This window comes from Dipteris shenzhenensis, chromosome 31 (assembly GCF_047967505.1).
Source record: "Dipteris shenzhenensis isolate YYH24624 ecotype China chromosome 31, Dip_SZ_1.0, whole genome shotgun sequence".
In the NCBI taxonomy this organism is placed as follows: Eukaryota; Viridiplantae; Streptophyta; class Polypodiopsida; order Gleicheniales; family Dipteridaceae; genus Dipteris; species Dipteris shenzhenensis.
Window position 1 is genome coordinate 42,123,976 of NC_141626.1, and position 27,566 is coordinate 42,151,541.

The 27,566-nt window shown below is 46.6% G+C and overlaps 1 protein-coding gene across 2 annotated transcripts in view; it reads right to left on the reverse strand.

Moving 5' to 3' along the window:
• Positions 1–27,566, reverse strand: part of IBR3 (acyl-CoA dehydrogenase-like protein) — a 122,902-nt gene that overhangs the window by 77,993 nt on the left and 17,343 nt on the right. For both annotated transcript variants that reach the window (XR_015540449.1, XM_087369736.1), the window contains exons 2-5: positions 13,695–13,829; positions 13,216–13,356; positions 9,274–9,405; positions 8,963–9,151 (exon numbers count right to left, since the gene is read on the reverse strand). Coding sequence is in view for 1 of the 2 variants with exons in the window: in XM_087369736.1 (XP_087225862.1) it covers positions 8,963–9,151; positions 9,274–9,405; positions 13,216–13,356; positions 13,695–13,829 (597 nt within the window). In the remaining variant the exon portion in view is untranslated. The remainder of the gene's footprint in view (positions 1–8,962; positions 9,152–9,273; positions 9,406–13,215; positions 13,357–13,694; positions 13,830–27,566) is intronic.

Here is a 27,566-nt window from a genome sequence, read left to right on the forward strand (position 1 = left end):
CAGGGCTGATACTTCACTTATCATGCATGGGTTCACTGATAGTGATTGGGCTGGTTCCCAGGATACACGCAGATCCCACAGTGGCAATTGTTTTATGCTTGGTTCTTCATGCATCTCATGGTTCAGCAAGAAGCAAGCTACAGTTGCCACATCTAGTTGTGAAGCTGAGTACAGAGCAGCTTTCACAGCTACAGTAGAGTGTGTTTGGCTACGGAAATTACTTGCAGATCTTCTGGTTGGTCAGACAGCTCCTACCGTCATCCATACTGACAGTCAGAGTGCTTTGGCCATAGCACGAAATCCAGTGTTTCATGCTCGCACAAAGCACATTGAGGTTCATTATCATTATGTCAGAGAGAGATGGTCAGATGGTGACATCAAGTTGTCTTATGTTCCCACTGAGGACAACTTGGCAGATCTATTCACTAAGGCTCTTCCACGGCCTAAGTTTGAAGCTTTTCGACAAGCTTTACACTTGGTCCCTTTTGTTACGTGATCTGCCTTCTCTATACAGTCATAGGTTGCTATATCCACATTGGATGAATTTGTGCAACCATGACCTAGTCTTTCAGGTATCTTGAGACGTTTCCAGGATACTTCAGCCCATACCGTCGAGGGGGGTTTGTAGGCCACTCTATGGGCTATCCATAGGTGTCACTCATTCCTTGGTATGTGCCTTGTAGGCCTAGATATTATCAGTTAGGACCTATGGTACACTTAGTACTAGTTCCAGTTGGGACACCTAGTACATGTATGACACCCAGTTAGGGTTTCATCATATTAGGTGTATCTTTTGTATTCTTCATAACTTCAGCAATACAACTTCAGGAGCACGCTTTGCTTCTTGCCTCCGTCTCCTGTTGCTTCTGTTGTCCACTCCACCCAACAATTAGCAAACTCAAAGTCAATCAATTCCTCCTCCTGTTGGATTGGGAGCCTCAACCCTGTGAGGCCCACCACCTGTGATCTCCAGTAGTAGCCCAAAGCCTCCACCACGAACAAGAAGAGGAAGGGAGCGAGTGGGCAGCCCTGGTGGACCGAGCACGAGAGAAGAAAGGCCTCGCCCATGTGTCCTCCGATAAGAATCTGGCTAGAGCTCCCTGCATAAAGCGTTGAAACCCCTCTGACCCATCTCTCTGAGAAACCCAATCTCTGCATCGTGCCCTCCATGAAGGACCACTCCACCCTGTCATAAGCCTTCTCAAAATCCAAGAGAAGGATGGCCAGCGGCTGTGACTCCTCCCTGGACCAATCCACTTCCTCCCAAGATGTTGTCCAGGATGATACGCTCCTGGACAAAACCCTGTCTCTGTGTCGTGGATGATGTCAGTGAGATGGGGCCGTAACCGCAAGCTCAAGACCTTAGCAAGGATCTTGTAAGCGGTATCAAGCATCGTGATCGGTCTCCACTGTCGGATGTTTGACCTATCTCCCTCTTTCGGGATCAAACAAATCCACCCCCTACTCAAGGACAGAGGAAGGAAGCCCATGTCGAAAATCTCCTGGCATGCTAGTTGGAAAGGAGTAGAGATAATCTCCCAAAAGTTCCGGAAGAAGGCCGGAGTCAAGCCATCCTCGCCAGGACACTTCTGGGTCAGGAGAGCCTTGAGGGCTTCCCAAAGCTCCTCATCCCTGAAAGGCTCCTCTAGCCTGCTGCATAAATCCTGCGAGACTACTGCCAGAACGTGATCCCAAACTACCTCTCGCGCCACAATACCAGATGGATTTATCCTCTCCGTCTCAAAAAGATGGCTTAAAAACATGTAGTCATGTCTGATATCTCCTGCGGTTCAGTGTGCATGATGCCTTGTGGGTCCCGGAGACGCTGCAACTGTGTGCCTACCGAACGGGGCCCAATGGTCTGAAAGAGCTACTTCGTCATCCTATCCCCTTGTTGTACCCTGATACAGCCCTTTATGTCCAGGACGATGAGAGGATGCTAGAGAGGGTGCGGATGGCCCTGGAGGTTTTCTGCTCGGCCGCTGGTGCGAAAATCAACTGGAACAAATCAGTTGGTTTTCTCACAGACCCGGGGGTGTGTTCTCAGTGGGGGCGATTTCTGGGCTTCAGATGGATTCCACGTGGACAGACAGCTAGATACCTTGGCTTCCAGGTTGGCCTAGACATCACACCAGCTCAGCAGTTTCTCCCGGTGCTAGATTCCATCCGACGGAAGCTGGCTTTCTGGAGCACTGCTAAGCTTTCCCTTGCAGGTCGTGCCTTGGTAGTTAACCAGGTCCTTCTAGCCACGGCTTGGTATGTGGCTTCCTGCTGGTGCTTCTCGAGATCCAGCGTGGCACAGCTCAGGAGGTTGGTTTGGAACTTCCTTTGGTCTGGGGAGGATGGGCATAGAGATACCAGAGCCAGGGTTGCTTGGCAGACAGTCATTCTTCCGCAGGCTGAGGGTGGTCTGGGGGTCATTGATCCAGAGCTTCAGAGTCAGGCCTTGTTAGGCAAGCTTATCATTCATGGCTTGACCCCAGGGGGACAGACGTGGAAGATGTTACTTCAGCAGGGAGTCGGCTCTTGTGTCCCGCGCCGAGGTGGAGAGTGCCTACCGTCCCTCAGGTGGATCTTCACCTCCGCCCCGCTCACTCAGCCCTGCTCCCCACTCGTTCGTAGCCTCCTCATGGTTTGGAGGCGGCTTCGTCTCAGTCTCATTCAGTCCCCTCCCAGCTGTCAGGAGGAGATCGATCGACAACCGCTTATCTGGAACGGTCAGGTCAGAGATGCCGAGGGTCTTCAGTTGGGGGAGAGATCACATATCAGGTGGGACGGCTGGATGAGGGGGCCAGCCCGATCCCTCCGTGTCTGGAGGGATACATACAGACATCTGGAGATGACTGATCTTGCAGACGCAGCTGGAGGTGCACGTGGAGCCCAGGCGAGACGTACGGAGATCGACGATGCGATCCCAGCTGCTTGGTTGGTTCCACCTGAGCATCAGATTCTCATGCCTGGTGACACCTGCTGGCTGGGACAGTTCACCCCCCGCGGCATTCCACTGGTGATCGCAGGACGTTTGGATGACTCTTCTATCTCCTTCTTCGCGGTCTCTGGGGATGGCCGACTCAGGAGAGAGGGTGTGCTCATCGACCCCCTACTCCCGTGGCAGAGGGTTCGGATCGTAGGCCTCTTGGGGAAGGTCTGGTGTACCGACCCTAGCATCGAGCAGGACCAGGTGCAGCTTTGGCGCCTTTGGCTCTGGGAGGGGCGGGCCTTGTCAGAGCTTGAGTGGGACCCAGGCGAGTGGTGGTGGCCAGAGATTGTGACAGGACAGGGGCCGACCTCCTTCTTCACCTACAGTACGACTCTGGGCAGGCGAGTTCTCGGGAGGATGCAGTGCCGCCCCCCCACCCAGCGACCCAGCTGGTACGCACAGGGTATTTCCAGGTTCTTTTTGCAGGCATTCTGGAAGGCCTTGTGGGACAGCTGGCGGCCGCGGAAGATCTCATACTTCCTGTGGCTTCTTGCCCACAAAGGTCTTCCAGTGGGGAGCTGGTTGAGGCAGATAGGCCAGGACGGTTGCTGCCAGATTTGCCATGCGGTTGAGGAGACACCAAAACACTGCCTGTGGAGCTGCACGCGCGCCCAGGAAGTGTGGAGGTGGACTTTTGGGATTCTTACTCGCGCAGCGCCAGAGCTAGGATTGATCACTTGGGGCGCGTTCTGTTGGTGCAGCACCGCACCTGGTCTTCATCACCTATTCGAGGCATGCCAGCGGGACCCCACCTTCCTTATCACACAGGGGACGTGGGGACCGCTCGAGGGCATCCCACAGCACCTAGCAGAGGCTGATACAGGAGTCCGGGAGAGGCAGCCAGTCTGGGAGATTATTAGCAGCATCACAGGGTGGCACATCTGGACCTCGCGCTGCGCGCAGATCCTAGGTGGCACCTCCTTACCTACTCCCAGATCATGGCGGAGATTTGGAGTGACATTATTCATACTCTCAGAGGCCAGTGGGACCAGATTCAGGGAGACTCCCGGGCCGGCCAGGAGAAGCGGAGACGCTTCATCCGGGCTTGGGACACACAGGGCCTCTTCTTCGCGCAGACTACGCAGGGCCTTCGGTGGCATTACTCGCCACCCCGATGGCTGTTCATTCATACTCGTCTTATCCCTCCGTGAGAGGATGGTTTATTTTGCTACCTTTTAGGGCTGCGTCCGATTTGTGAACGCAGCCGTCAGCTATAAGCTAACCTCTTGTATCTTGTTCTCGAAGCAATATAATTAGCACTGTTTTTTCGGTAATTTATAATAAAAAAAAAAAAAAAAATCCCCTTGTTGTACCCACCGAGCTCGGGAAGAGTGATAAGAGAACTCAGCCTGCCGAATCTCCGTGTCCTAATGCTCAAGGCGCGTGCTCTTGAGCCTATCTCTAAGCCACTGAGAACCTGGGTCCTGCTCCCTGAGCCGTTCTATGGAGGTGAGATCCCTCCTCAAATCCCGCTCACGATCCTGAAGCATCCTCCTCCACCTATGGGCGTGAGCCTGTAACTCCTCACTGCTTCTCTAGATCGCATTGGCCACCCACAAAGCCCAGCCCTCGTCGCCCGGGGTCATCTCTGACTGCTCCCAAATCCCTGCCATGGCCTGCTGGATCTCCTCATCCTGCAGAAGGTCCTCTGGAATGCGGATCCCCTTCTGGGGGAGACCTCGGCGGGGCTGCTCTAAGTGAAGTACTATGGGAGAGTGGTCTGACATCATGGTACCTGTCAAAATCCCGGTAGAGCTGCCTCTGTGCAGTGCCCAATCCCCAACGTAGAAACGGTCTAGTCTCTCAAGCAGTCCATCATGTCTCCTCTGTCCGAAAGAGAATAGGAGGCTGCCAGGTATCCTGCTGAAATCTGGCTCTCGCCACAGGTCCCTGCCACTAATCATGAAAATGAACTGCTCCCAGGTGCTACGCTCTGCTGCTGGCATCTCAGAGAATGAGGCGCCGCCCTACTTGTCTTCCCCAAACTCCAGGTTGTTGAAGTCCCCTCCAACAATCCAAGAGTCTACATCTCGAAGACTCTCGGTCAGCCTCCTCCAAAAGGCCAAGCGGTATTGCCTGCACGCTCGGGCATACACATTCAGGATCCCAATCCTGGACTCTCCAATCCTGATTCCCATCCAAACTGCCCGTCTTGGGATAAGCTCGCCCTCATCGTAGACCTCTGGAGCCAAAGTCTGTGAAACCGAGATGCAAACCCCTCCACTCCGTCCTACTGCAGGGGACCACTCCTTCGGACCTCTCCCTGGGAGGAGGTGGTGACACCGTCTGATGTCTGCTGCTGAGAACATATGCTCCTGGATCAAAAGATTGTCTACTGTCCGCCCTGCCACGGCCCTCTGCAACTCTTGCCGGAGTATCAGGTACTGTGGCAGCTGACAATGAGCATGGTCGTGGAGCCCGTGCGCATTCCAACTCACTATGGTCCAGCTCATGAGGACGGGGGTGCAGAGAACAAGGCTCTCCTGTGAGTGGGTGCATGTTCCAAAAAGACTGCCTTAAGTGACTTTGCCGGGGGTTTGGAGGGTGAATAGTCCGTATCTGTGCGACGACGTACTAGGGTGGATACCGGCTCAATGCCGATCTTCCGTGCCAACTTCATCATGAAGGAGACTTCCACCCCAAACTGCTCCGCACACTTCTGGGGGGGCCAGTAGTATGCATGATCCACCGTTGCCTCAAGCGGCAATCTGATAACTCCTACCGCCAAACCACACATCGGCTCCTCTCGCGTGAAACTCAGCTGGAAATTCACCTCCACACCATGGGCGTACCAAAGATCTAGTCCATGTGCTCCCATCCACTCGTCCATCATGCGTGCAATCTGGTCTCCCATAATCGCATCAAACACCTCTGGGGTCCACTTCTCCAACCTTGTGGAGGCAAACTGGAAGCTCCAAACGGGGTGTGTCTGAGAGCCCATTCCGATGATCAAACCCCCCTTCCGTGGCTACAAGATCATAAGTGTTACCTCCAACGGTAAAGGATAGGAGTCCGGGATCTCCAGGTAATTCCGCGGTCCCAACCTCCAGAAGTCCCGCAGTAAGGGGCGCCCAAGTTGGAGGTGGGGGGTAGCTGACCTAGAGGACGAGAGCCCTGTCCCTCTGGCTCCCTCCCTGGATGGGCCTGATGCTGCGGTGAGGAAGCAGGAGGGGATGTCGTCTTACCCTTGCCAGCCCCCCTTCCGTGGCTACAAGATCATAAGTGTTACCTCCAGCGGTAAAGGATAGGAGTCCGGGATCTCCAGGTAATTCCACAGTCCCAACCTCCAGAAGTCCCACAGTAAGGGGCACCCAAGTTGGAGGTGGGGGGTAGTTGACCTAGAGGACGAGAGCCCTGTCCCTCTGGCTCCCTCCCTGGATGTGCCTAATGCTGCGGTGAGGAAGCAGGAGGGGATGTCGTCTTACCCTTGCCTGCTGGCAAGGGTGTCAAAGACTGGGAGAGGGGGGAGGCTGAGGAACCTGCTACAGAGGTGGAGAGGGGGGCAGCGGGGGCAAGAGGAGATGGGGGGGCGAAGGGAAGGAGGCGGGTAGTGAGAAGAAGAAGAAGAAGAAGAATATATTATCGTCCTCTGAAGACCAAAAATCGGCCTATGGGACCTGAAACAATACAAAACCTTACATACATAAAGACTCCTCCCTCAAAGGGGAGGGTAAACATTTCCTTGTTTGCTGAATATCTAAGCATAGGTCTCTAAATGGTTGGGATGGATCAACCTCATGTCTCTGGTAGAAGGGGGATTCTCTATGAGGGATGTAGCATCCTGCAATATACAATGGCAGATGGCTTGCTTTTACCATGATCCATATGAAGCATTTGTGGATGTCATCTTTGACTATGGAGATCCTGTCATGTAAATGATCTTTGTAAGTGATCACAACAGGGGAGCAGGTGGGGGAGGAGGGGGCAGGGGGAACCCAAGGGGGAGGGAGTGGAGGGGAAAGGGGGGAGGGATTTGGAGGGGGAGGGGGAGGGAGGGGAAAGGAGGCGATCACAGGCTCCCCTTGCTGATCAAGCTCGTCGGGACTCTGGATCCGCTTCTCCTCAACTGCTGTCTTACTACCGTTTGCCATCGCCACATCAGGAACTCCTGGGGTTCGCTACCGATGCGAGGGTGGATGCGGACGCTGAACCTCTTCCATGTGCGGAGCATCTGGCTGGGCAGTGGCCCCTTCCGCTGAGGAAGGTGGATCCCCACGGAAGGGCTCCTACTGCTGCTGCGGCGGCTCCTCCTCTGGTGCCTTGCAGACAACCTTGTCTCTCTCTCTCTGCATTTGGCCCTCTGCCTGCGGTGCTTGCGAGCCTGTTTGCTTGGTTTCTTTTTCTTTTTAACCTCGGTCCAATCCCCTTCTAAAGGGGTCACCCAAGGGGTCTGAGACTCCTGCTGCTCCTGTCTGAGTTGAGTGGGCGCGGGACTCTGGTCTGCTAGCTCTACCTACTCTGTGGGGGAGGGAGGGGAGGCGCTCGGGGGTGGCCACGGGGGCAATCTCTGGCGAGGTGACCCATCTCTCTACACTGAAGACACTGGCCTCGTAGCCCGAAAATCTCCACATGCTCGCGAAGTGTGCCCCCTCCAAGGGTCTCTAGGAGGATCAACTCTGAGAGGGACTTTGGGTTCTCAACCACTAGTCTGATCCTGGCAACTCCAGCATCTGCTAAAACTGAGGTGGCCGACTCTGGCGGGGACTCGAGCAACATGTACAGCAGGCAGTTTAGTCCCTTCAAGACAAGGCGCTTGTGGGCAGAATTGTGGGCCTCACGCCTACATAGAGGCCTCACGCCTACACGGAGACAGGTGCGAGAGTGGATCCAAGCGAGCTTGACATTAGAGGGCGACCACATCCAGGAGGTCACCATCTATGGAAGAGGCGTTTTTCTCATCAAGTTGAGGTACCCCAACATTGCCTCGACACTCGTGGAGCAGAGCCCCATCCTCCTTGGCCCACATCTAGTTTACTTCTTTCCTTGGTATCATGGGTTTACAGTGGAGGACATGGACACACCATGTTCCACGCTTTCCGGTTACGCTCTGCTTCCCAGGGCTCCCCAAGGAGTATTGAGCCATCCTCCCCTCCATTGCCTCTCCTCGCGGCTCCGCCGCCCCTGCTCCGCCCTGCCTTCTCCTTGCCATACCGCTGCTGCTTCACCGCCTACCATAGAGTCCCTTTGGCCAAACCAAGGGTCACCACCAAGATTTCCTTTCACCTTAACAAGCACAAATACTCCCACTCTGCAGGAAGGCACATGAGAAAAAAGGGGGGGAGAGGAAGAAGGGCATCCGAGGGGGAGGCGGAGGCGAGGCGAGGCGGAGGAGAGAGGTGGAGAGGACGGAAGGGAAGGGTAGAGGAGAAGGAGAGAGTGAAGGAGTGGAAGGAAGATGGAGTGCCTGCAGGGGGAGGAAGAGGGGCGGAGAAGTGGGCGGGAGAGGCGGGGGAAGCGGAGGAGAAAGAGGGCGGCGGAATGGCGGGTGGAGAAGCGCTGGCGGGAGAGGCAAGACGTCGGGAGGAGGTGCGAGGCACCGCCGGCGGAGGGGGGAGCTCACAAAGCAGCCAGGAGCTCACCGAGGAGGTCTTGCTTTTTGGTAGAGAGTATTTCATTAAATAGCAGGTGTTGAACACCATGAACTGGACTGTTCTTGGCAAATCTCTATTTCCTTATTTAGGCTTATCAAATCCAACAGTCTTTCATTCATAGCAGTGTTACATACAATCACCTTCAAGGTGGCACTATTAGTGCCCAATCACTGAAATACGACAGCAAGAAAAATTTATGCCATCCCTATTAATGGACCAGAAGGAAGAAAAGAGCACACAAACGTCCTTAAAACTCATGCCAATAAAGACTTGAAATCCAGCTGTAAATCTCATCACATCTTTTACCTCTAAGAAGGTTCATCATAAGGATCTGGAACAGACATGCTTCAACACCCCTGACCCCCTCAAAAAAAAGGAAACAAATCTCAACCTCAGATGGATGGAAGACAAGATTATCTATCCGGAAGTCTCCATGAACCAGCCCAGTCCTCGACCCTTTCTTAGAATCTTCTGCAGGAATATGATCTCTCAGCCAAGCGATGAGACGCGACATCTCAGGATCACGTTCAGGTTTTCCTTCTCCTGTCGATGCTAGATATTGTGTAGCCCACCGCTCCACCTAATGAAGCCAAAAAGGAAAAAGGTAATCATTCCAAAGCATGTTTCCTCAAGAACTACAAGTAATAATAGTGACTAGTGGCGGTACAATAATAAGTAAGTGTTGAGTTTAATAATTTAAACCTGCCGCCTGCAGTAATTTTCTCTCCGCCCATACTTGCCCAACCCAATGGCATCAACATTACTTCTGTGAATGGAAGCAAGTGTTTTTGCAATAGCAAAATAGATAGCTGACCGCTCTTTAGGCTCCAAATCCTGCAATACACATGGAAACCCCATGACGATTACGTCAGCATTTCATCAAATAGTGGAGCTGTCCAATTACAGTCTGCCATTAAAGAAAAGCACTGAGCTCACTCAACACTAGGAAGAAGTAACAACACGGCCACATTTCCCTCATATCCTAGCATTTAAAAGCAGAATGGAATCTCAATAAATACATCATGAAGTTTCAAGTGGCCTCCTCAAGACATTTATGCAAATAATACTATATGTGCAGCTACTTATTCTTGTTACAAATTCTTAGAAAACTAAAACAATATTTATCTGTTGAAATTATTTGCAGACATAAGTATTTCATTAAGATATTAGCCTAAAGGGTAGTAAAAAATATTTGAGTCAAACGCCAGGCCACTACCCAGGATAATATGGGACATAGAACATCATCTTGGAGTCACCTGTACGTCAACCCCCAAACTGTCTTACAGCAGTTCTGATTTGAGTCGCTGGTCAATATTTCGGATTATTAAACAGTTGCATTTCAGATCCCTTGAAGGAGTGATAGTGTGATTACAGAGAGAGAGTTCTTTCCCTTCTTATTCAAAACTCTAATTACTGCCAAATTGCAATAAAGAGAAATACCAGCTGAGCTTTGAGCTTGAAAATTTGATACAACTTCAATTCAGAATTTGTTTTTAAAAAAACCAATAAATTGCTTTCTGTAATTTAAAAGTTTATCTCCATTAAGGAATTCACCAATGAATTTTCAAAAGGGTCAGATGGCAAAGGAACCATAAGAGGAAGATAAAAAGCAGAGCTTTCACTGTGATAGTCTAGACAAACTCAAGAGGAAAAACCCACTGCTTTAGTTGGTTATGAGCATAACCTTTTAGAAATAAATGATGCCAAGATTAATACCTCAATATTAGGATGAAGTATGCTCAAATGAATTAGTAAACATCTACCCCTCAGAATACTCTCGACTTGTCATTGTGCTGAGCATATATGGTGAAATAGTCTTCTGTTGGATAACTGCTCTCTACAAAGTTGAAAGCTTTGGAGTACAACTCACTACCTCAGGTTTGACCAGAGATGTTGATTCTTCTCCCCGCTTTCATCTCTGCCATATGCATGAATCAGAAAATGTGGCTAGAGTATTTTGGCCTTTTGCAATAATCACCACCAAAAGCATTAAGTGTTGTTGCCTCCAAAGATGCGGACAATCTCAAGAAGCTGCTTTGCTCTGTCTGCACCTTTTTTTCTTTGTCTCTATTGTTTGCCTTTCATGAATGTAACAAAGTCTTTAGTTTCAATTTTTCATTTTCAAAGTCGAGATGACTGTAATCTTTCATGCAACAAATCATGTGTCTCACCCTCAGTAGCAGGGAGGTTGAATCTACCACCCACAAGGCCCGTGCTTGCATACCACCATACAGACTGAAGTGGGAGATCAAGGAATATATTATACCTCTAAAACAAATCCCTCAAGAATATTCAATTCACTGATCTTTGAAGGCCAAAATTTGTGCAGGAGTAGTGGCGGCCTTCTCCAATCTAAGCGTCTTCTCAAAGGTCTCCAATTGAATCCTTAAATCATCAATAAGCTTGTTTGTCTTCTCTAAGGTCCCCAGCTAAATCCTTAAATCGTCAATGACCATGTGTATTTGAGTCTCACAAACAAATGCGAGCATGCATCTATATGCAACAGGGACTTCTTTATGAAAAGAGGAGATTAGCTCTTGCGAGAAATATTTTAAAAAATCTAGCAAAATCAAAACCCCTGACATAACTCCAATCCATATGTGCTCAAGCTGATACCTTAACTGAAATATCGAGCTATCAACTTATAAATCAGAATATACTCTACAACTCCAGGTCTGTAATTCCTAAGCCACCAATAGCAGTAAAAAAATGGCCGTCCTTCAGGGTATCATCACTTAAGTGTCAACCATGCAATCCTAACTAAAGTGAGGCCATCTATTGATCCCAACGGGGAGGCTTTTTTAATCTCTTTTTTTTTTGTGCGCATAAAAAAATAATTTGATATTTGTATTAATAATCAGTAAAAACAAAAGAAATTACAGCTAAAGGCTTGAATCTAGAGGCTCAACCAGAGCTGAGTAAATCTGGGCAAACAGAGGCACTTGTCGCAGTGCTGTAAAAATGCTAACAAATTCAGCCTGAATCTCAAAACTTAGAGTTAAAATTAAGGTGAGCAGAAAAGGTCGAACCCCAAATTCTATGCAATCGCATTGCCCAAATGGAAAGGCTTTTTTAATATCTTCCACAGGAAGGCACATGGTAGGCACTCAAGGTAGCAGATAGAGGGCAGACCAAGACTCAAGAAGCATTATTCAGAATTACAAAGAATTTGGATTTATGAAGATCGACGATCTTAGTTGGATCCGTGTGTAGGAGATACCTATACAACGTGCGTAGCTCTGACCTATACAATGTGCATAGCTCTGAGGATACACGTGTGCAAATCCATAGGTAAGCATTGGGACAAGGTAAGTTCATTGGAAGCCTCAAGACATCTTTAAGGAGTCCTTGAAAGAATTGCAGTGGCAATCGCATGACAACACATGCCCATAGGGAATCTTAATATAGGTGATTGGTTATGAATCAAGGGTCTATTGTCAAAACAACAAAAAGCTAAGGGCAACCAACTTCCAAGGGACCCACCTTGAAGCATCGATAGATGTGCCGTAAATCTAAGAGACTCACCTTGTCTACATTGACTTGTCATGCAACTGCAAAGCATAGAAGGCTTGGTCTAAATTGATTACAGATCCGCACGTCTGGGACGTACATCGCTCCCGAGCATTTACTCATGAAAAGGAAACGATTCATACCACTTTGTGGTACATGAGAGAAATATTAGGGTGACTCCCAAGCAGTTCTGGATGATCAAGTAAGCTTTTTTAGGACAAAAAGACAAGATCCTCTTTTCTGGGACCGTGCAAGTGGTTTAATGTAGCTTCTTTTTCTCCCACCATGGAAATTTTCCACCCTGTTGCTACAGCACTGATGGATCAACTAAGGTAGAAAGCTTCCTTCTAAGTTTTCGGGCACTTTTGATGAATTTGTTCTAGGCTTGTTTGTTTTATTCTTTCACTTGATAGGAAGGATCTTCCAGCAAAAAGAATCCAATCATATGCATCCATTTGCACATAGGGGACTTGCGCCACGCTACATATTATTTTGAGAGTGATACGAGTACAAGCACCACAATTTCTGTGTCTCCATGTGCAAAAACAAGATCTATCATCTTGCAAATTAGTTAGACGGATGAGAAGGGGTGACTTTAACATGGTTGAGTTACCATTGGAGATTTATCTACACTTTGAAGCCCCCCTTGGAAACTTGCACCCTAGCAACTCAGTAGACCATGCAGTCATGAGCAGTGCCACATAAAACATTGAATGCTTCAACACCTTTAGATCATGCACTCATGAGCAACATTTTATAGCAGGACAAAGGACATACAACGTTCACATAAAACATTGAATGCTTCAACACCTTTGGATCATGCACTCATGAGCAACATTTTATAGCAGGACAATGGACATACAACGTTCATTAAAATCTCCTGTAACAAAGTCACTTTATCAGATAAACTTTTGACACAACATAAAACATATCAATTGATAGACACTGCCCACAAAAGAATGTGGATGCGTTCATGAACTGCATTGCGACTTTCCTTAAATCTTACGTACACAACTATACCTCAATTTCAAGCAAGATGAACCTATTTTCAAGCATATTATCTGAGGTTGATCCTGTTTACTTCAATAGTAAGCAACAAAGGTTTTTTTCAATATGCAAGGAAATGGAACATACCCTTAAACCAGGGTCAGTGAAAATGCGACCTTTGACATATTCCATCACATAAAACGGTGTACCAATGATGCTAGGATCATTACACATACAGTAAACTTTGGGCACAGGAACGTCTGTATTGGCACCTAATGCAGCAAGCACCTGCAGATAAAACATATGATTTCATAAGACTATAATTTATTTGATTTTGAAAATAGGGGACTTCCTGTATGGAGCTGACAAGAATGCACGTGATGATCATAATATGATGTTGACACTGTTGGTGATGATGATGATGATTGAAGGGAACTTTAATGCCAAGTGTATGATGGAGAGAGAGAGAGAGAGAGAGAGAGAGAGAGAGAGGATGTCAACGATGAGAGTATGCAAAGAAAAATTCACAATAATATATATCGAACCAACGACGAGAGTATGCAAAGCAAAACTCACAATAACATATATTTCCATTGGCACTGATGATAATTTCTTAAAAGAATTACCTGATACTCTCTCTCTATGGCATGAGCAGACTGCAAAAGCTTTCCAGAGGGCTTTTTACGAAGTACATATTGATTCAATGCACCATAAAGTTCCACCTCAAGGAGAAAGGTAGGATTGGATTGGCCATGTCCAAACTGCAGTGATGAAAGAAATAGCAGGTGAGAAGATCTCGTATTCCAATTAATAAGGTAGAGCTGAAACATAACTCTAATATAGGAATACATCACATGAAGTGTCAAAAGTCAAATTGCCAAATAAAAGCATTCTTAAATTAGAAAAAGGAGTCAAGAAGACACAATGAAGAGGCACTCTGATTTGAAAAATATTGCTTATGAGATCTAAATATCACAGCCCTTCATAGAATTAAAAAAGTATCCACCTGATTTATTTAATTCATTTTCAATTGACTTTTTGATTATACATGGTTACTGTGTAGGGGTGGACTCCATTTGATTGAGGTTGGTCAGATTGTACCCCCTTAATAAGAAGCTACAAATAGTACTCTTCTCACCCTACCCCATTTGAACCTTGATGAGCTAACTCATCTAAATCAAGAGACCCTTAAAGCAAGCCAAATTTAGCAACCTGCTTCCAACAAGACCGAAATTATGGATTCCAAGCTCAATGTACTCCACATAAACCTGTGAAATCCTTGTTCCAAAGCTGAGTCTACCTTATGATTGGTTCCTTGCATAGATCCGTTATACATGATTTCACCTAGATTGATTTGGATTCAAATAATGAGCATTTCTAATCGCTCACGATATGCACTGATCACCCACACAATGTTGGTGAGTCCCCCCTTACAGCTTCTAAATGAAGGACTTTGTGATGAGGTATCATTGAAAGCATTCCTTTTTTCCCCCCTATCTAGTGGAGTAGCAGAATGTCGTTGCTGTCAAACCGATGCACAAGGTAGACACTACAGTTGCTAACGATGCACAGGGCTGAACTGATGGTTTGCCGAAATGCATTGATGTGCTGTGTGGCTGATCCTTTTGGGATGAGCTTTAAGATTTGCTGACATCCACTACACACCACACAAAGAGAAAGAAAGAAAGAGAGTTTATTAAAGTATACGGAAGACCGATGAGTCTACGAGACTGTGAGAAACCTGATACAAGCCAGCTGAAAGGGTGGAGCTACTAACCGAACATCAACACCCATACAAAAGCAAAAAACTACATGCTACATAGTCATATCAAAAGAATAGTCATCTAAATCACTATCATCAACATTAACATCAAGGTCAATGTGGTCCCCTCCTCATCAAGGGTGAGGGAGCAATAGCATGAAACCAGAAATAGAGTGCTGCCGGCCACTTTTGGATGCATTCCTGCGCTGTCTCCTCCTGGTCACAGCTCTACATCTAACAACGCATGTTGGTCACTCTCCCACTCTGAACATGGAGGGAACGTCCCCAAGCAGTCTGTGCATCAATCCTCTGTATCGGCTGCGGTGTCACTAGCTCTGGGTCCCGATCATGCCTAGGGCCTATAGGGAGGGGGAGGGGGGGGTTCTATGTTGTTTGGCTGGAAGAACTCCGTGATCATGCTCTAGGAAGAGTCTACCAGGGTACACTCCTGTCTCTGAGATCGGAGTAGGCGCTCATGATGTCTAACTGCCTCATGAATAAATGCGACGAGGAATCTCTAATCTGGAAAAGAGAGGAATCGGAATAACAACCCGGAGCTATCTTTAAATAGACAATAGAATGCCCTCTAATCCCATAGTATACTGGGCATCTGAAGATGAAATGTTACCTCCTGTAGGCCACAAAAAGTGCATAAGCGTCTCTCCGTGGGTAGACCCTCTTCCCAACCACTCTCAATACGGAGTCTATGCGAAGAGACCCGAAACTGCCCAATAGAGATCCTCAATGAATGGGGTAAATGAATCCGTGTATATCCTAGTGGGTCAATAAACCCCTCATTTGAGATATGTAGGCAATGATCTCTGTAGAAGCTGAGCTTCATTGGGAGCTCATTCAGTCCGGAATGTGTGTAGCTGCAAAAGATCCTCACGTATGACCTGGTTGACCTCATGATACCGGAGTGGGAAAAACGGCGCATCAATGTTGGACTGGAAGGTAGAAAGTCTATCCATGTGTAGCCCCAGTCGCTCAAACCCCTCATCTGAGATATGTAGGCAATGATCTCTGTAGAAGCTGAGCTTCATTGGGAGCTCATTGGGAGCTCATTCAGTCCGGAATGTGTGTAGCTGCAAAAGATCCTCACGTATGACCTGGTTGACCTCATGATACCAGAGTGGGAAAAACGGCGCATCAATGTTGTACTGGAAGGTAGAAAGTCTATCCATGTGTAGCCCCAATCGCTCAAACCATCTCAATGTGTGTGCAAACCAACATCACTGGTCACCTGCCGCCAGTTGATAGTGCAAATCCATCTCGCTCTTCTGAAAGACAGCAATTTCTCTTTGATTCACTACGAACCTCCTTCGTAAAAAACAGCAAGCACACTTCCCCTTTTGCTCTCCCTCTCTCTCTCTCTCTCTCAACAGAGACACTAGGGCCTAGGACAACATGTCGGGCTGGACCCCCCCCAAGGTATTTTATTACTTGAAGAGAATCTGTTACAAAAGTTCAGCGTAGAGATGTCTGATACACACATATTCAAAACGTGAATCCTTACAAGAGCTTCAAGCTCATTTCAAAATTGGCAACATGCCAATTGTCAAAAATCTAGACTAAGTCCTTTTACATGCCACTAAGGGCCATTCTGGAGTCTTCAAAGCACTTGGTCACACGAACCGCCTCCTAGATGCTTGTTAGGCTCCCATAGCGCTTAGGAGAAATAACTCTTCCTAGTACCTGCAACAATTAATTAAAGCGCACCACCATGGCACCCATTAATTGTTAGCGCTTTGCATGCAAATAACACACTGTGGACTAATTCTAGTCACGGTGGGCGTCCCCACTGAATACATGTGCACACCTAAACAAATATAAAAATATATATATTTATTCTCTGGTTGACCGAAGTCAACACTCTTGATTATAATTAAGGAGCTTTGACCAAGGGTCGAGGCGCCTTAATTATAGCCAAGTCTCTCTAACCGAAGTCGGCACATCTTGGTTAACCGGAGTTAACCCTCTTGGCGTATGCCAAGTCTTGTTGACCGAAGTCAACACTCTCTGACCGTAGTCAGCTCTGTAGTTCTCTGGTTAACCGCAGTTAACCCTCTTGGTAATAAACCAAGTCTCCCCGACCGAAGTCAGGTTTACTTGACTAGAGTCAAATATCTTTGGCCGTAGCCAATCCTTTGACCATTAAAAGAATTCTTTGACCATAATTAACACATATAAAACTCTTTAATTATGATCGAATAAATGGTCAACTGTACTTTGACTTAGGATATTTACATTGTGGTGACATCCCCTCGGCTTCTATTTAGTTGACCTCAACTGAAAAGCTTCCTTGTAAACATCCAAAAGCTGTGGATGATCAGATAACATGTCTTCGTCCATCCACTTGGCATCTAATGCCGTATAGTTCTTGAATTTTACAAGATACCTATAAAACTCCTTATCCTGAGAGCCTTTACGTACAGTATGGTACACAATTTGCTCTGGCTGAAGGACCTCCTCCAGCTCATCCACTTCTGGTGGATCCTCTGATACTGGTTCTGTAGGCTCTGGTCCCTGGAATTTCTTTAGAAGACTCACATGGAATGCATTGTGAATCCTCCAATGCTCTGGCAATACTAATCTGTATGCAACCTCATTTATTCTTTCTATAACCCTGAAAGGGCCATAGTATCTGGGAGATAACTTTGCATACACTTTCTGTTTGCCTTTAAACTTGCGGAGCCTAGCTTTTTCAAACTTCAAAAGTACCCAGTCCCCTTCCTTGAGATCTAACTGTCTCCTATGCTTATCTGTAGCTCTTTTATGTTTCTCTTGAGACCTTTCGATTGCTGTCCGGACTTGGCTGTAAGCTGTCTGGAGGTCTCTCACAAATTGATCAGCTGCAAATATTTCACCTTTGGTCCTCAATATAGGTGGCAAAATCACCTTCCCATACATGACCTCAAAAGGGGCTTTCCCTGTAGAGCTATGTACAGTATTATTGTAAGAAAACTCTACCAACAGTAGGTACTTTTCCCAGTCTGAACTTTGGTCACCCACGTAGCATTTCAGCATATCCAAAACTGTAGAATTTGCTACTTCACTTTGACCATCTGTCTGGGGATGGAAAGAAGAAGAAAAATTCAGATTCGTCCCCATGTTATCAAATAAAGCTCTCCAGAATAGACTGGTCATTCTGGGATCTCGATCACTAACAATGGACTTAGGCATACCGTGATGCTTAAAGATCTGTGCCATGAAAAGCTTAGTCATATGATCTGCCTTTATGGTTTTGCGAACCAGAATGAAATGAGCTTGCTTGCTGAATCTATCAATGATAGTCCAAATCCCATCATTCCCTGACTTTGATCTTGGCAAATCAAAAATAAAGTCCATTGTAATACTTTCCCATGGTGCCTGAGGCACGGGAAGAGGCATAAGTAGGCTAGGTGCCTTCCGTCTATCATACCTTCACTTTCTGACACGTAAGGCATTTAGTAACAAACTGATGTATATCTTTCCGCATCCCTGGCCAAAAGAAATACCTCTCTAATGCTGGAGTTGTTGCTGTAATTCCTCTATGTCCAGCATAGGGAGGTGCATGGCATTCCTCCAAAATCTTTTTCCTCATCTCCTAGGTGATGCATAGGCAATCATTTTTCATTAGATACCCATCTTTCAAGAAATAGTGACTGGTGGATTGCCCCTCTTGCATTTGCTGTAAAATTTTACCAAAATCTGCATCACGAGCATATTGCTCCCTCATGCCTTCCAGGTCCTGATGATAAGCAATAGTCACATTATTGACCTGGGGTCTTCGGGACAAGGCATCTGCCACTCTGTTCCGAATTCCTGGGGTATGGACAATCTGAAAATGATACATTGACAGCATGTTTGCCCATTTCATATGCTTCTCGGAAAGCTTGGTCTGAGTCAAAAAGTACCTCAGACTTTGGTGATCTGTCTTAACAGTAAAATCTGCACCCAAAAGATAGTGCTTCCATGCATGGATGGCATGAATTACAGCCAATAACTCTTTCTCATAGATTCCTAGATATCTCTCTGCATCCCGAAGTCTCCTGCTTTCATAGGCTACTACATGACCATTCTGATACAATGCAGCCCCAACACACTCTCCACAAGCATCGCAATCAACATCAAAAGATTGATAAAGATCCAGGACTACAAGAATAGGCTCTGTAGTCAACTTCTCCTTGAGTGTATTGAATGCTTTCTTCTGTGATATTCCCCATGTGAAGGCTGCATTTTTCTTAGTAAGGTCATGTAATGGAGCTGCGATATCAGCAAAATGCCTGATAAACCTTCTGTAGTAAGAACACAGGCCTAGGAAACTTCGAACTTCATGCACAGTTTTCAGCTCTGGCCATTCCTGAATGGCACGGATCTTTGCTGGATCCATTTGTATCCCATTCTTGAATATTATATGCCCCAGATAATGGATTTCTTCCAAGAAGAATTCACTTTTCTTGCTGTTTGCGTAGAGCTGATGATTTCTCAGCTCTTGAAACACTATAGCAAGATGTTCCCTGTGCTCTTCTTATGTCTTAGAAAAGACTAAGATATCATCAAAGAAAGTACCCGTGAAATGCCTGTACTTTCGGAAGATGCGATCCATCATTCTATTGAATGTGGCTGGAGCATTTGTCAACCCAAAAGGCATCACTAAGTATTCATACAACCCGAATGTAGTGCGGAATGCTGTCTTGTGCACATCCTGAGGCTGTATCCTCACTTGGTGATAGCCACTCTTTAAGTCTATCCTGCTGAAAACTGAAGCTCCATTTAACTGATTCAGCACATCATCAATGCACGGAACAGGAAATCTATTCTTGATGGTCATTTTGTTCAGTGCGCGATAATCGACGCACATACGGAATGAACCATCTTTCTTCTGTACTAGCAGTACAGCGGAACAAAAAGGAGATGAGTTGGGCTGAATCAACCCTTTGGACAGCAAGTCCTGTGAGCCATAATCTCCTCTCTTTGAGTCGCACTGACTCTATAAGGTGGTCTGTTTGGTGGCTCACAACCAGGCATTAACTCTATCTGATGATCTTCTGGTCTCTCTGGGGGTAACTCCCTTGGCAAAGTATCGGAAAAACAGTCTTTAAAGTTTACAAGAAACTGAAACTTATCTTTGTCTGCATCATTCATTTCAGCATGCAAATCATTCTCTTTTTCTTTTACAAAAACCATGTACGCAGAAATTGCAGACTTTATTGCTTTACCACATGTAACATCAGATACAATGGGAATAGTCTCCCCTTTATTCCTGGCAATTAAACGCTGATTTTTCCCCCTATGCACAAACTCCAGCACTCTTTCAGGAAGAGTCAACTTCACTGCCTTGCAATGAAACCAAGGCATTCCCAAGACTACATCATGATGTTTCAGTGGAGAAATGAAGAAGTCTTCCTGATCCACATAACTCTGAACATGAAGACGGAGCTTCCCTATCAAGGGAGTGACTGGCACAGGATTCCCACAGAACATCTGATCGGCATCCAAAGCCCTGCCCAACTCCTCCGTCTTTATTCCCAGCCTCAGGGCTAGATCCTCTGATATGAAATTATCAGTAGCCCCTGGATCAAATAAAATTAGCGCTTGCTAGTCTCTGACTTTGCCCCATGATAGCAGCAATTCTCGTTCTTCTGGGTTTGAAACATGACCCAGTATGTCAAGAATCCCCCCCACCATTGGCTTTTGCGGTCCTCGTGGCTTCTCTGCCTCATTTCCCTTCGAAGTTGAAGGCTTTGGCACTGGGCAGCCACATGCCCCTCTTTGCCGCACTTGAAGCATTTCCCATCTCTATGGAATTCAGCTATCTATTCAGGGGTGAATAGAGATTTGCCTTTATAAACCTTTGAAAACTGAGTACCCCTCGGCTTCTGAGGCTGAAACCCTTTCTTTTCAACCTTGGGGTACTCTTTCTTTTCTGATTTTGAAAAATCAGTTTTCTTTTTATCAGCACGTCCTGCATGCAAGGATAGCACTGTAGATGGATCTTGTAACGGCACAAGACTAGCTACTAAAGCTGAATGCATAATTAGTCCCAAAGCATTCACTACTGCCTGAATTCTTGGAGTGAGACCTGCTCTGTACTTTCTCATTTGGGTCCCTTTGGAGATCTTTTTGAAAGGTGCAACCTGCAAATAAGCATCCCAAAACTTTTGGTTGTACACATCCACTGTACCTCCTGCATCCATATGCAAACTGTCCCAATCTTGAAGAACATGGTTTCTAAACTGTTTAGGCATAAACTGCTGGTAGAAGACTTTCTTGAAGTCCTTCCACTTCCTTGGGGCTGACCCATCTGTGGTCTGTGCACTCCACCATGCACTAGCTGTTGCTGTAAAGTGCAAACTGACCATTCTTAACTTGGAGGATTCTGAAAACTTTTCTGTGCCGAATGCAGCATCAAACTGCCTGATGAACTGCAATGCTTTGTCTGTATGACCATATTATCCATTGTAGGTCATAAACTTGACAGATTTACCTCCCTCTTTGAATTCCTTGGTCTCTCTGGAAGACTTTCTCTTCCTAGACTTCTTATGCTTCCTTCTTTTTCTACACGGTTTATTTGATAAAGAAGAAGAAGATACAGAAGTCGAACTTGAGGTAGACGGTGATGGACTAGGAGATCGGTGATGATGCCTCGATCTCTTCCTGCTATGAGACCGTCCCCCTATGAGATCTCTCTTTCTCAGGCTGTACACGAGAGTGTGCCTCTGGCATTGGCACGTCATATGCTATATTAGGCATAGCTTCTGCTTGAAACAAATGCTGAGCCCTTGGATCTTTTCTGAGATTTTCCATCTATCAGTTCAAAACATAAACCCACAAAATTGCTAAAGCATCAACAATTGTATTGCCCTTTTTCTGGCTACTGCAAAAAGCACTCAGAAGCATCTGATTCATCTTCCCAGTGTACAAAGGCATGCATTTTCTTTTTCTGCAAATCTCTGATTTCTCTGCTTTTCTAAAAGTCTGCTTTCTCTGTTTTCTCTGTTTTCTCTGATCTTCTGCTGCTTTTCTGACAGTAAAAGTCTGACAGGCAGGTGAAATCTGCTAGCAGAAACAGTCTCTGCAACTGTTCTTTTTTTTTTTTTTTTGAAAGAACAGTAACCAGATGGAGTAACTGGCTAGTTACTCTAACCAGACTAACTGGTTCTGGTCTGGTTAGTCTGCAACTAGACTAACTGGACTGGTTACACCAACCAAACTGGTCTGGTTAGGCCAGATTAACTGGACCAATGTTGAACTAACTGGGTACTGGTTCAACTAACCATAGTTGACTAGCTGTAGTTAACTTAACCAGGGTTTCATTAACCACAGGTCAACCAACCAAGATTTACTGTACCAGGGTTAACTTAACCACTGGCCTGTCAGGCTGGCTGCCATGTGTCAGTGCCACGTCATCTAGTGCACTGTCTGCCACGTGTCAGTGCCACGTCATCTATTGCACGTGTGGATGCCACGTCAGCAGCTACCTATCTGCCACGTGTCCTCCTGTGCCACGTCAGCTGGACCTGCTGGCACCCTGGCCACGTCACCAAGAGCCACGTAAGCCTAAGGTTTCACACCTTCACTTGGCTGCATCGCACCTCAAAAACCATCGCGCGTCGCCCCTCGCTGGAGCCGTCTGTGTGCAGCGCTGTTCTCTGGTGGAGGTGCGTCAGGTCCGTCTAAAGGAGCAAAGCTTCTATCGACCAGCGTAGTTCTTCGTCACCAACAATCTTTGCATACGCAGATGGTTCTCTTGGCCTTGTCTGGAATTACGTGGATATAATGTGTGCCTACCGTCGTTGGCTCTCCGTGTCACGTTTGCATGGAGGCATCGATTCTTTTCCTCACAATTAACAGCAGTGCTCTGTTTCTCTGTGGAAAAGACCAGCAACAAGACCCCCGTAGACTCGTCCTCTTCAAACAGCGAAAAGTCCAGCTGTACCGTCATAAAACTACAGCAACGCCTCTTTCTTTTCCGTTAATTTTCAGCAGAGTCACACATCAACTCCTTGGATCGTCACTGTCTAAGAAGACAGTATAGCTGTGCTCTGATACCAATGCAAATCCATCTCGCTCTTCTGAAAGACAGCAATTTCACTTTGATTCACTACGAACCTCGTTCGTAAAAAACAGCAAGCACACTTCCCCTTTTGCTCTCCCTCTCTCTCTCTCTCTCTCAACAGAGACACTAGGGCCCAGGACAACATGTCGGGCTGGACCCCCCCGAAGGTATTTTATTACTTGAAGAGAATCTGTTACAAAAGTTCAGCGTAGAGATGTCTGATACACACATATTCAAAACGTGAATCCTTACAAGAGCTTCAAGCTCATTTCAAAATTGGCAACATGCCAATTGTCAAAAATCTAGACTAAGTCCTTTTACATGCCACTAAGGGCCATTCTGGAGTCTTCAAAGCACTTGGTCACACGAACCGCCTCCTAGATGCTTGTTAGGCTCCCGTAGCGCTTAGGAAAAATAACTCTTCATAGTACCTGCAACAATTAATTAAAGCGCACCACCATGGCACCCATTAATTGTTGGCGGTTTGCATGCAAATAACACACTATGGACTAATTCTAGTCACGGTGGGCGTCCCCACTGAATACATGTGCACACCTAAACAAATATAAAAATATATATATTTATTCTTTGGTTGACCGGAGTCAACACTCTTGATTATAATTAAGGAGCTTTGACCAAGGGTTGAGGCGCCTTAATTATAGCCAAGTCTCTCCAACCGAAGTCGGCACATCTTGGTTAACCGGAGTTAACCCTCTTGGCGTATGCCAAGTCTTGTTGACCGAAGTCAACACTCTCTGACCGTAGTCAGCTCTGTAGTTCTCTGGTTAACCCTCTTGGTAATAAACCAAGTCTCCCCGACCGAAGTCAGGTTCACTTGACTAGAGTCAAATATCTTTGGCCGTAGTCAATCCTTTGACCATTAAAAGAATTATTTGACCATAATTAACACATATAAAACTCTTTAATTATGATCAAATAAATGGTCAACTGTACTTTGACTTAGGATATTTACATTGTGGTGACAGATAGCGCCATGGAAGAGCATAATGCTAACCACGGTAATCTCCTATGTCCAAAGGTGTGATCTCCGTATGCCCTGACTCAATATAAGTAGCTGATGACCTGAAATGCTCCATCGAGCTGTAACGGTGAAGATCCAAACTTAGCCTGGATGATCTAAATGAGGGACTAACGGCTTACTGCAAATCATATGTGATAGCATAAGAACCTGTAGTCGCTCTACACAAGCCACTCAATATATGATAGGTCCGGTCTCCAACAAGGGCTGCCATACATGCCCGCTGGTCGAACCAGAGAATCAAAGAGTAGGCATTTGGTCCGTGGGTCCTGGAAAAGTGAGCGGAAGCACTGCCTCTCCAACTTGGCCAACGAGGCATATCTTCTACTCAGATGAGCTTGCATCACCAGTCTCATAGTAAAAATAGGTCCAGAAAAGAAAACCCCCAAGTATGTGTATGATGAAACAATCTCGAACAGTGACCCATCAAAAGTAAACTAATCCCGATGCATCACAACCTGAGATGTATTGAAGATCATGACCTTGGTTTTACCAAGGTTGACCTTCAGATCATGCGACTCATAGAAAGACTGTAGTGCATCTAAGTGTCTTTGATGCCCCTTTGCTGAGGACGATAGGAGTACCACATGATCTGCATACAACAATATCTAAATTAGAGTGCCAGCAAGAGAGCATCCAGCCCCCCCTAGTATCTGCATGACTGTCTCAAGCTCATCGATGTAGAGGCCAAACAAGGTGGGTGATAGAGGACACCTTGTTTGACCCCAATCGTACTCAAAATCTCACTTGTCCATCCACATCATGTCCGAGCTATGCCTGAGATTAAGTGCCATGACAGCCCAGATAATCTCCTGATCATAATCCAAGTCTTGCAAACACTTGATGAGGCAGGATCTCGGAATTGTGTCAAAGGCTTTGCAAAAATCCAAGAAGCAACAATAAGCCCTCTGCCTCTATGTCCTCGCCTCCTCAATGACACATCTAAGCGTGAGAATGTGATCCATGGTCCCATGATCATGTCGGAATCCAGCTTGTCCATATGCTCCAAGCCCCCGCATCTCTGCAAATCGACTAACCTCAAGATCAAGCATTGATGCATAAATCTTGGACATGCCTAATCATAATGGTCATGTAGTTCCCGGGCTCATGGGATCCCCTACCTTGTGGATGGGTGAGATAGTATTAAGAGTCCAAGTGCGTGGGAAGCCAAGGCAAACAGCTTCATTAAAGAGCTTTGCTAGGATCGGGGCAAGGATGTTAATCTCATATGCAATGAGTTCAATGCATAGACCCTAATGAACTTTTGCTCAGCTGCCGTTATGAAGCTTCATCACAGCGTCTTTAACACCCCCCTTAGTGAAGAGTGTACAGAAAGTAGGACGAGGTATGTGTGAAAGGTCAGGAGCTGGCTAATTAGTGTGCATAATCATACCAAACCTTAGTGCTTTTCAATGTGAATCGGAAAGCTTTGTAATTCCAATTTCATGACATAACTTTCATGGCATAGAATACATATTTGTGGTAAGACCCGAGGACCACACCATTGGTGGGAGTCCGGACTCTGGATCTCTCTCTCTTTTGTATTGTGTCCATAGCTCATTTCAGCGGATAAATTCATATTTCTTCCTATGAACCAACCGATGATACTCGCCTATCGTTTCAGGTTTGGTCGGAAGATTGTGTCTGGTTTCGAATCCGAGTTGACAGTGCAAATCCTTACACTTATCATCATACCAATTGTTGTAAGGTATGGTCCCAGGTGGCGGTGGGCAAGTAGAGCGAGTAGGGTTAGGGAAGGCGTGAAGTGCAGCCTCATGGAGTGAGCGGGTGATCAGAGTAGCACGGTCCTCTAGTAAGGGTATGAAGTCAATATATGTGAGGAGCGGATAAAGGCGTGCTAAGTACCTAGGCGAGAGACTACGATCGAAATGTATGTCCTGATAAGTGTTGTGAATGATCAGAGGAGTGAAGGATATTGCGAGACAAGGTATGGAGATACGGAAGAAGAGGTAGGTGTGGTCAGTCCCAAGAGGGAGTGGTGCGACAGAAAAGTCAATGATACGAGAGGCGAAGGCAAGGGATCACATGATGTAATCAACGACGCTGGAGCCTCCTCCGTGAGGGAAGCAAGTAAAGCCACCCAAAGAGGGCCATCTATCAAGACCATTATAAATAATCCCGTGGGACCAACAGATTAGGAGCATCCAAGCTATACTGGAATGGGTGGAGATGATCCATCTGAGTGCCCTATCTGTCAAACCATTTGGAAATGCGTACATACCACATCATGTGAGCCCCGCTCTCAGCTAGTCGTGTAGCTGCCTCCAATGCCACCCTCGGTAGCCTCCCTCTAGGTAAGGCTCAGACCCTCTAAAGTTAGGTAATCATCTGGAAGATGGCATCGATCTCGAGCGGTGTCATGGCAAACTCTACCTGTATGATCTAGTGGGAGACTGAAGGCTTGCACTGAATCATGCCGAATACCATAGTAACCTGTAACATCTCGAAGCATCGCCATTCAACATCACCCCCCCAGAAGGGTGTTGCGTACATGGCTGTCGGCATCACCAACGTGTCAAATAGCCATCCCTTTGTATAGATGATTCCATTGCCACCCTCGGTAGCCTCTCTCTACGTAAGACCCAGACCCTGTGAAGATAGGTAACCATCTGGAAGATGCCATCCATCTCGAGCGATGTCATGGCAAACTCTGCCTATATGATCTGGTGGGGGATTGAAGGCTTGCTCTGAATCACCCTGGATCCCATAGTCACCTGCAATTTCTTGAAGCGTTGCATTTAGGTTACACCCCAAGACGGGTGTTGCATACATGGCTATGAGAGAGAGAGAGAGAGAGAGAGAGAGAGAAAGAAAGAAAGAAAAAGAAGGTCTATTAACGTCCACTGGAGACCAAAAGGTTTCTGGGACAGCAAGAAACCCTCTAGTACATCTGCTTTAGGGAGGGCACATGGCAACTCCCAAGGACTGCAAAAAGCAACCCCCATTATTTAGAGTACCTACATGATATTCTGGAAGAGTAAACAGCCATACATCAGTTTAAGACTGAGAGTCTTTTGGTTTTGATTTAAACTCTCTGATTAGTGCTACGCCTTCACGGTAAACTGCCCATTTTCCATCCTTTCTGGCACCCCTAACTTTTTTTTTTTCAAGAAAGAGACTTCTATTAAGTAAGAGAAAAAACTCGCGAAAGCAAGCTCAAAGCGGAATACATCATGAAATCATGAGGATAAATAAACCCCCTCAAAATGAGGTGGAAAACAACCAAGGCTGAGGCTGAAAGTGCCACCTCAACCCTGTAGGAGTCTCAGAGAAGAAAGGAGAATCCTTCCATTCTGTGAAGAAAGAAGCCCTCCTAGCTGAGGCTGCACGCGAGTCTCTCTGCATACTAGTCCATACGGCCATCAAGGTATGTATGGTGTCTGTCCAAATACTAGCCAATGTGTGCAAGGGATGAACCTGAGTTCCCTCCAATGCCTCTGTGCATCTGGCTCTCCAGATATGCCAGGCTGCTATGCTCGCTAGAATCTCCCAAGAGGTATCCACAGAGGCATGTACAACTGCAAAAGGAAGGTGTGGCATCACATCCAAAGAACAGGACTCAACCTGATCATGTCGAATCAAAATGGCCCGAGAGGAGTCAAGTCTCTCATAGAATACTGGAGGCCTTGTAAGAG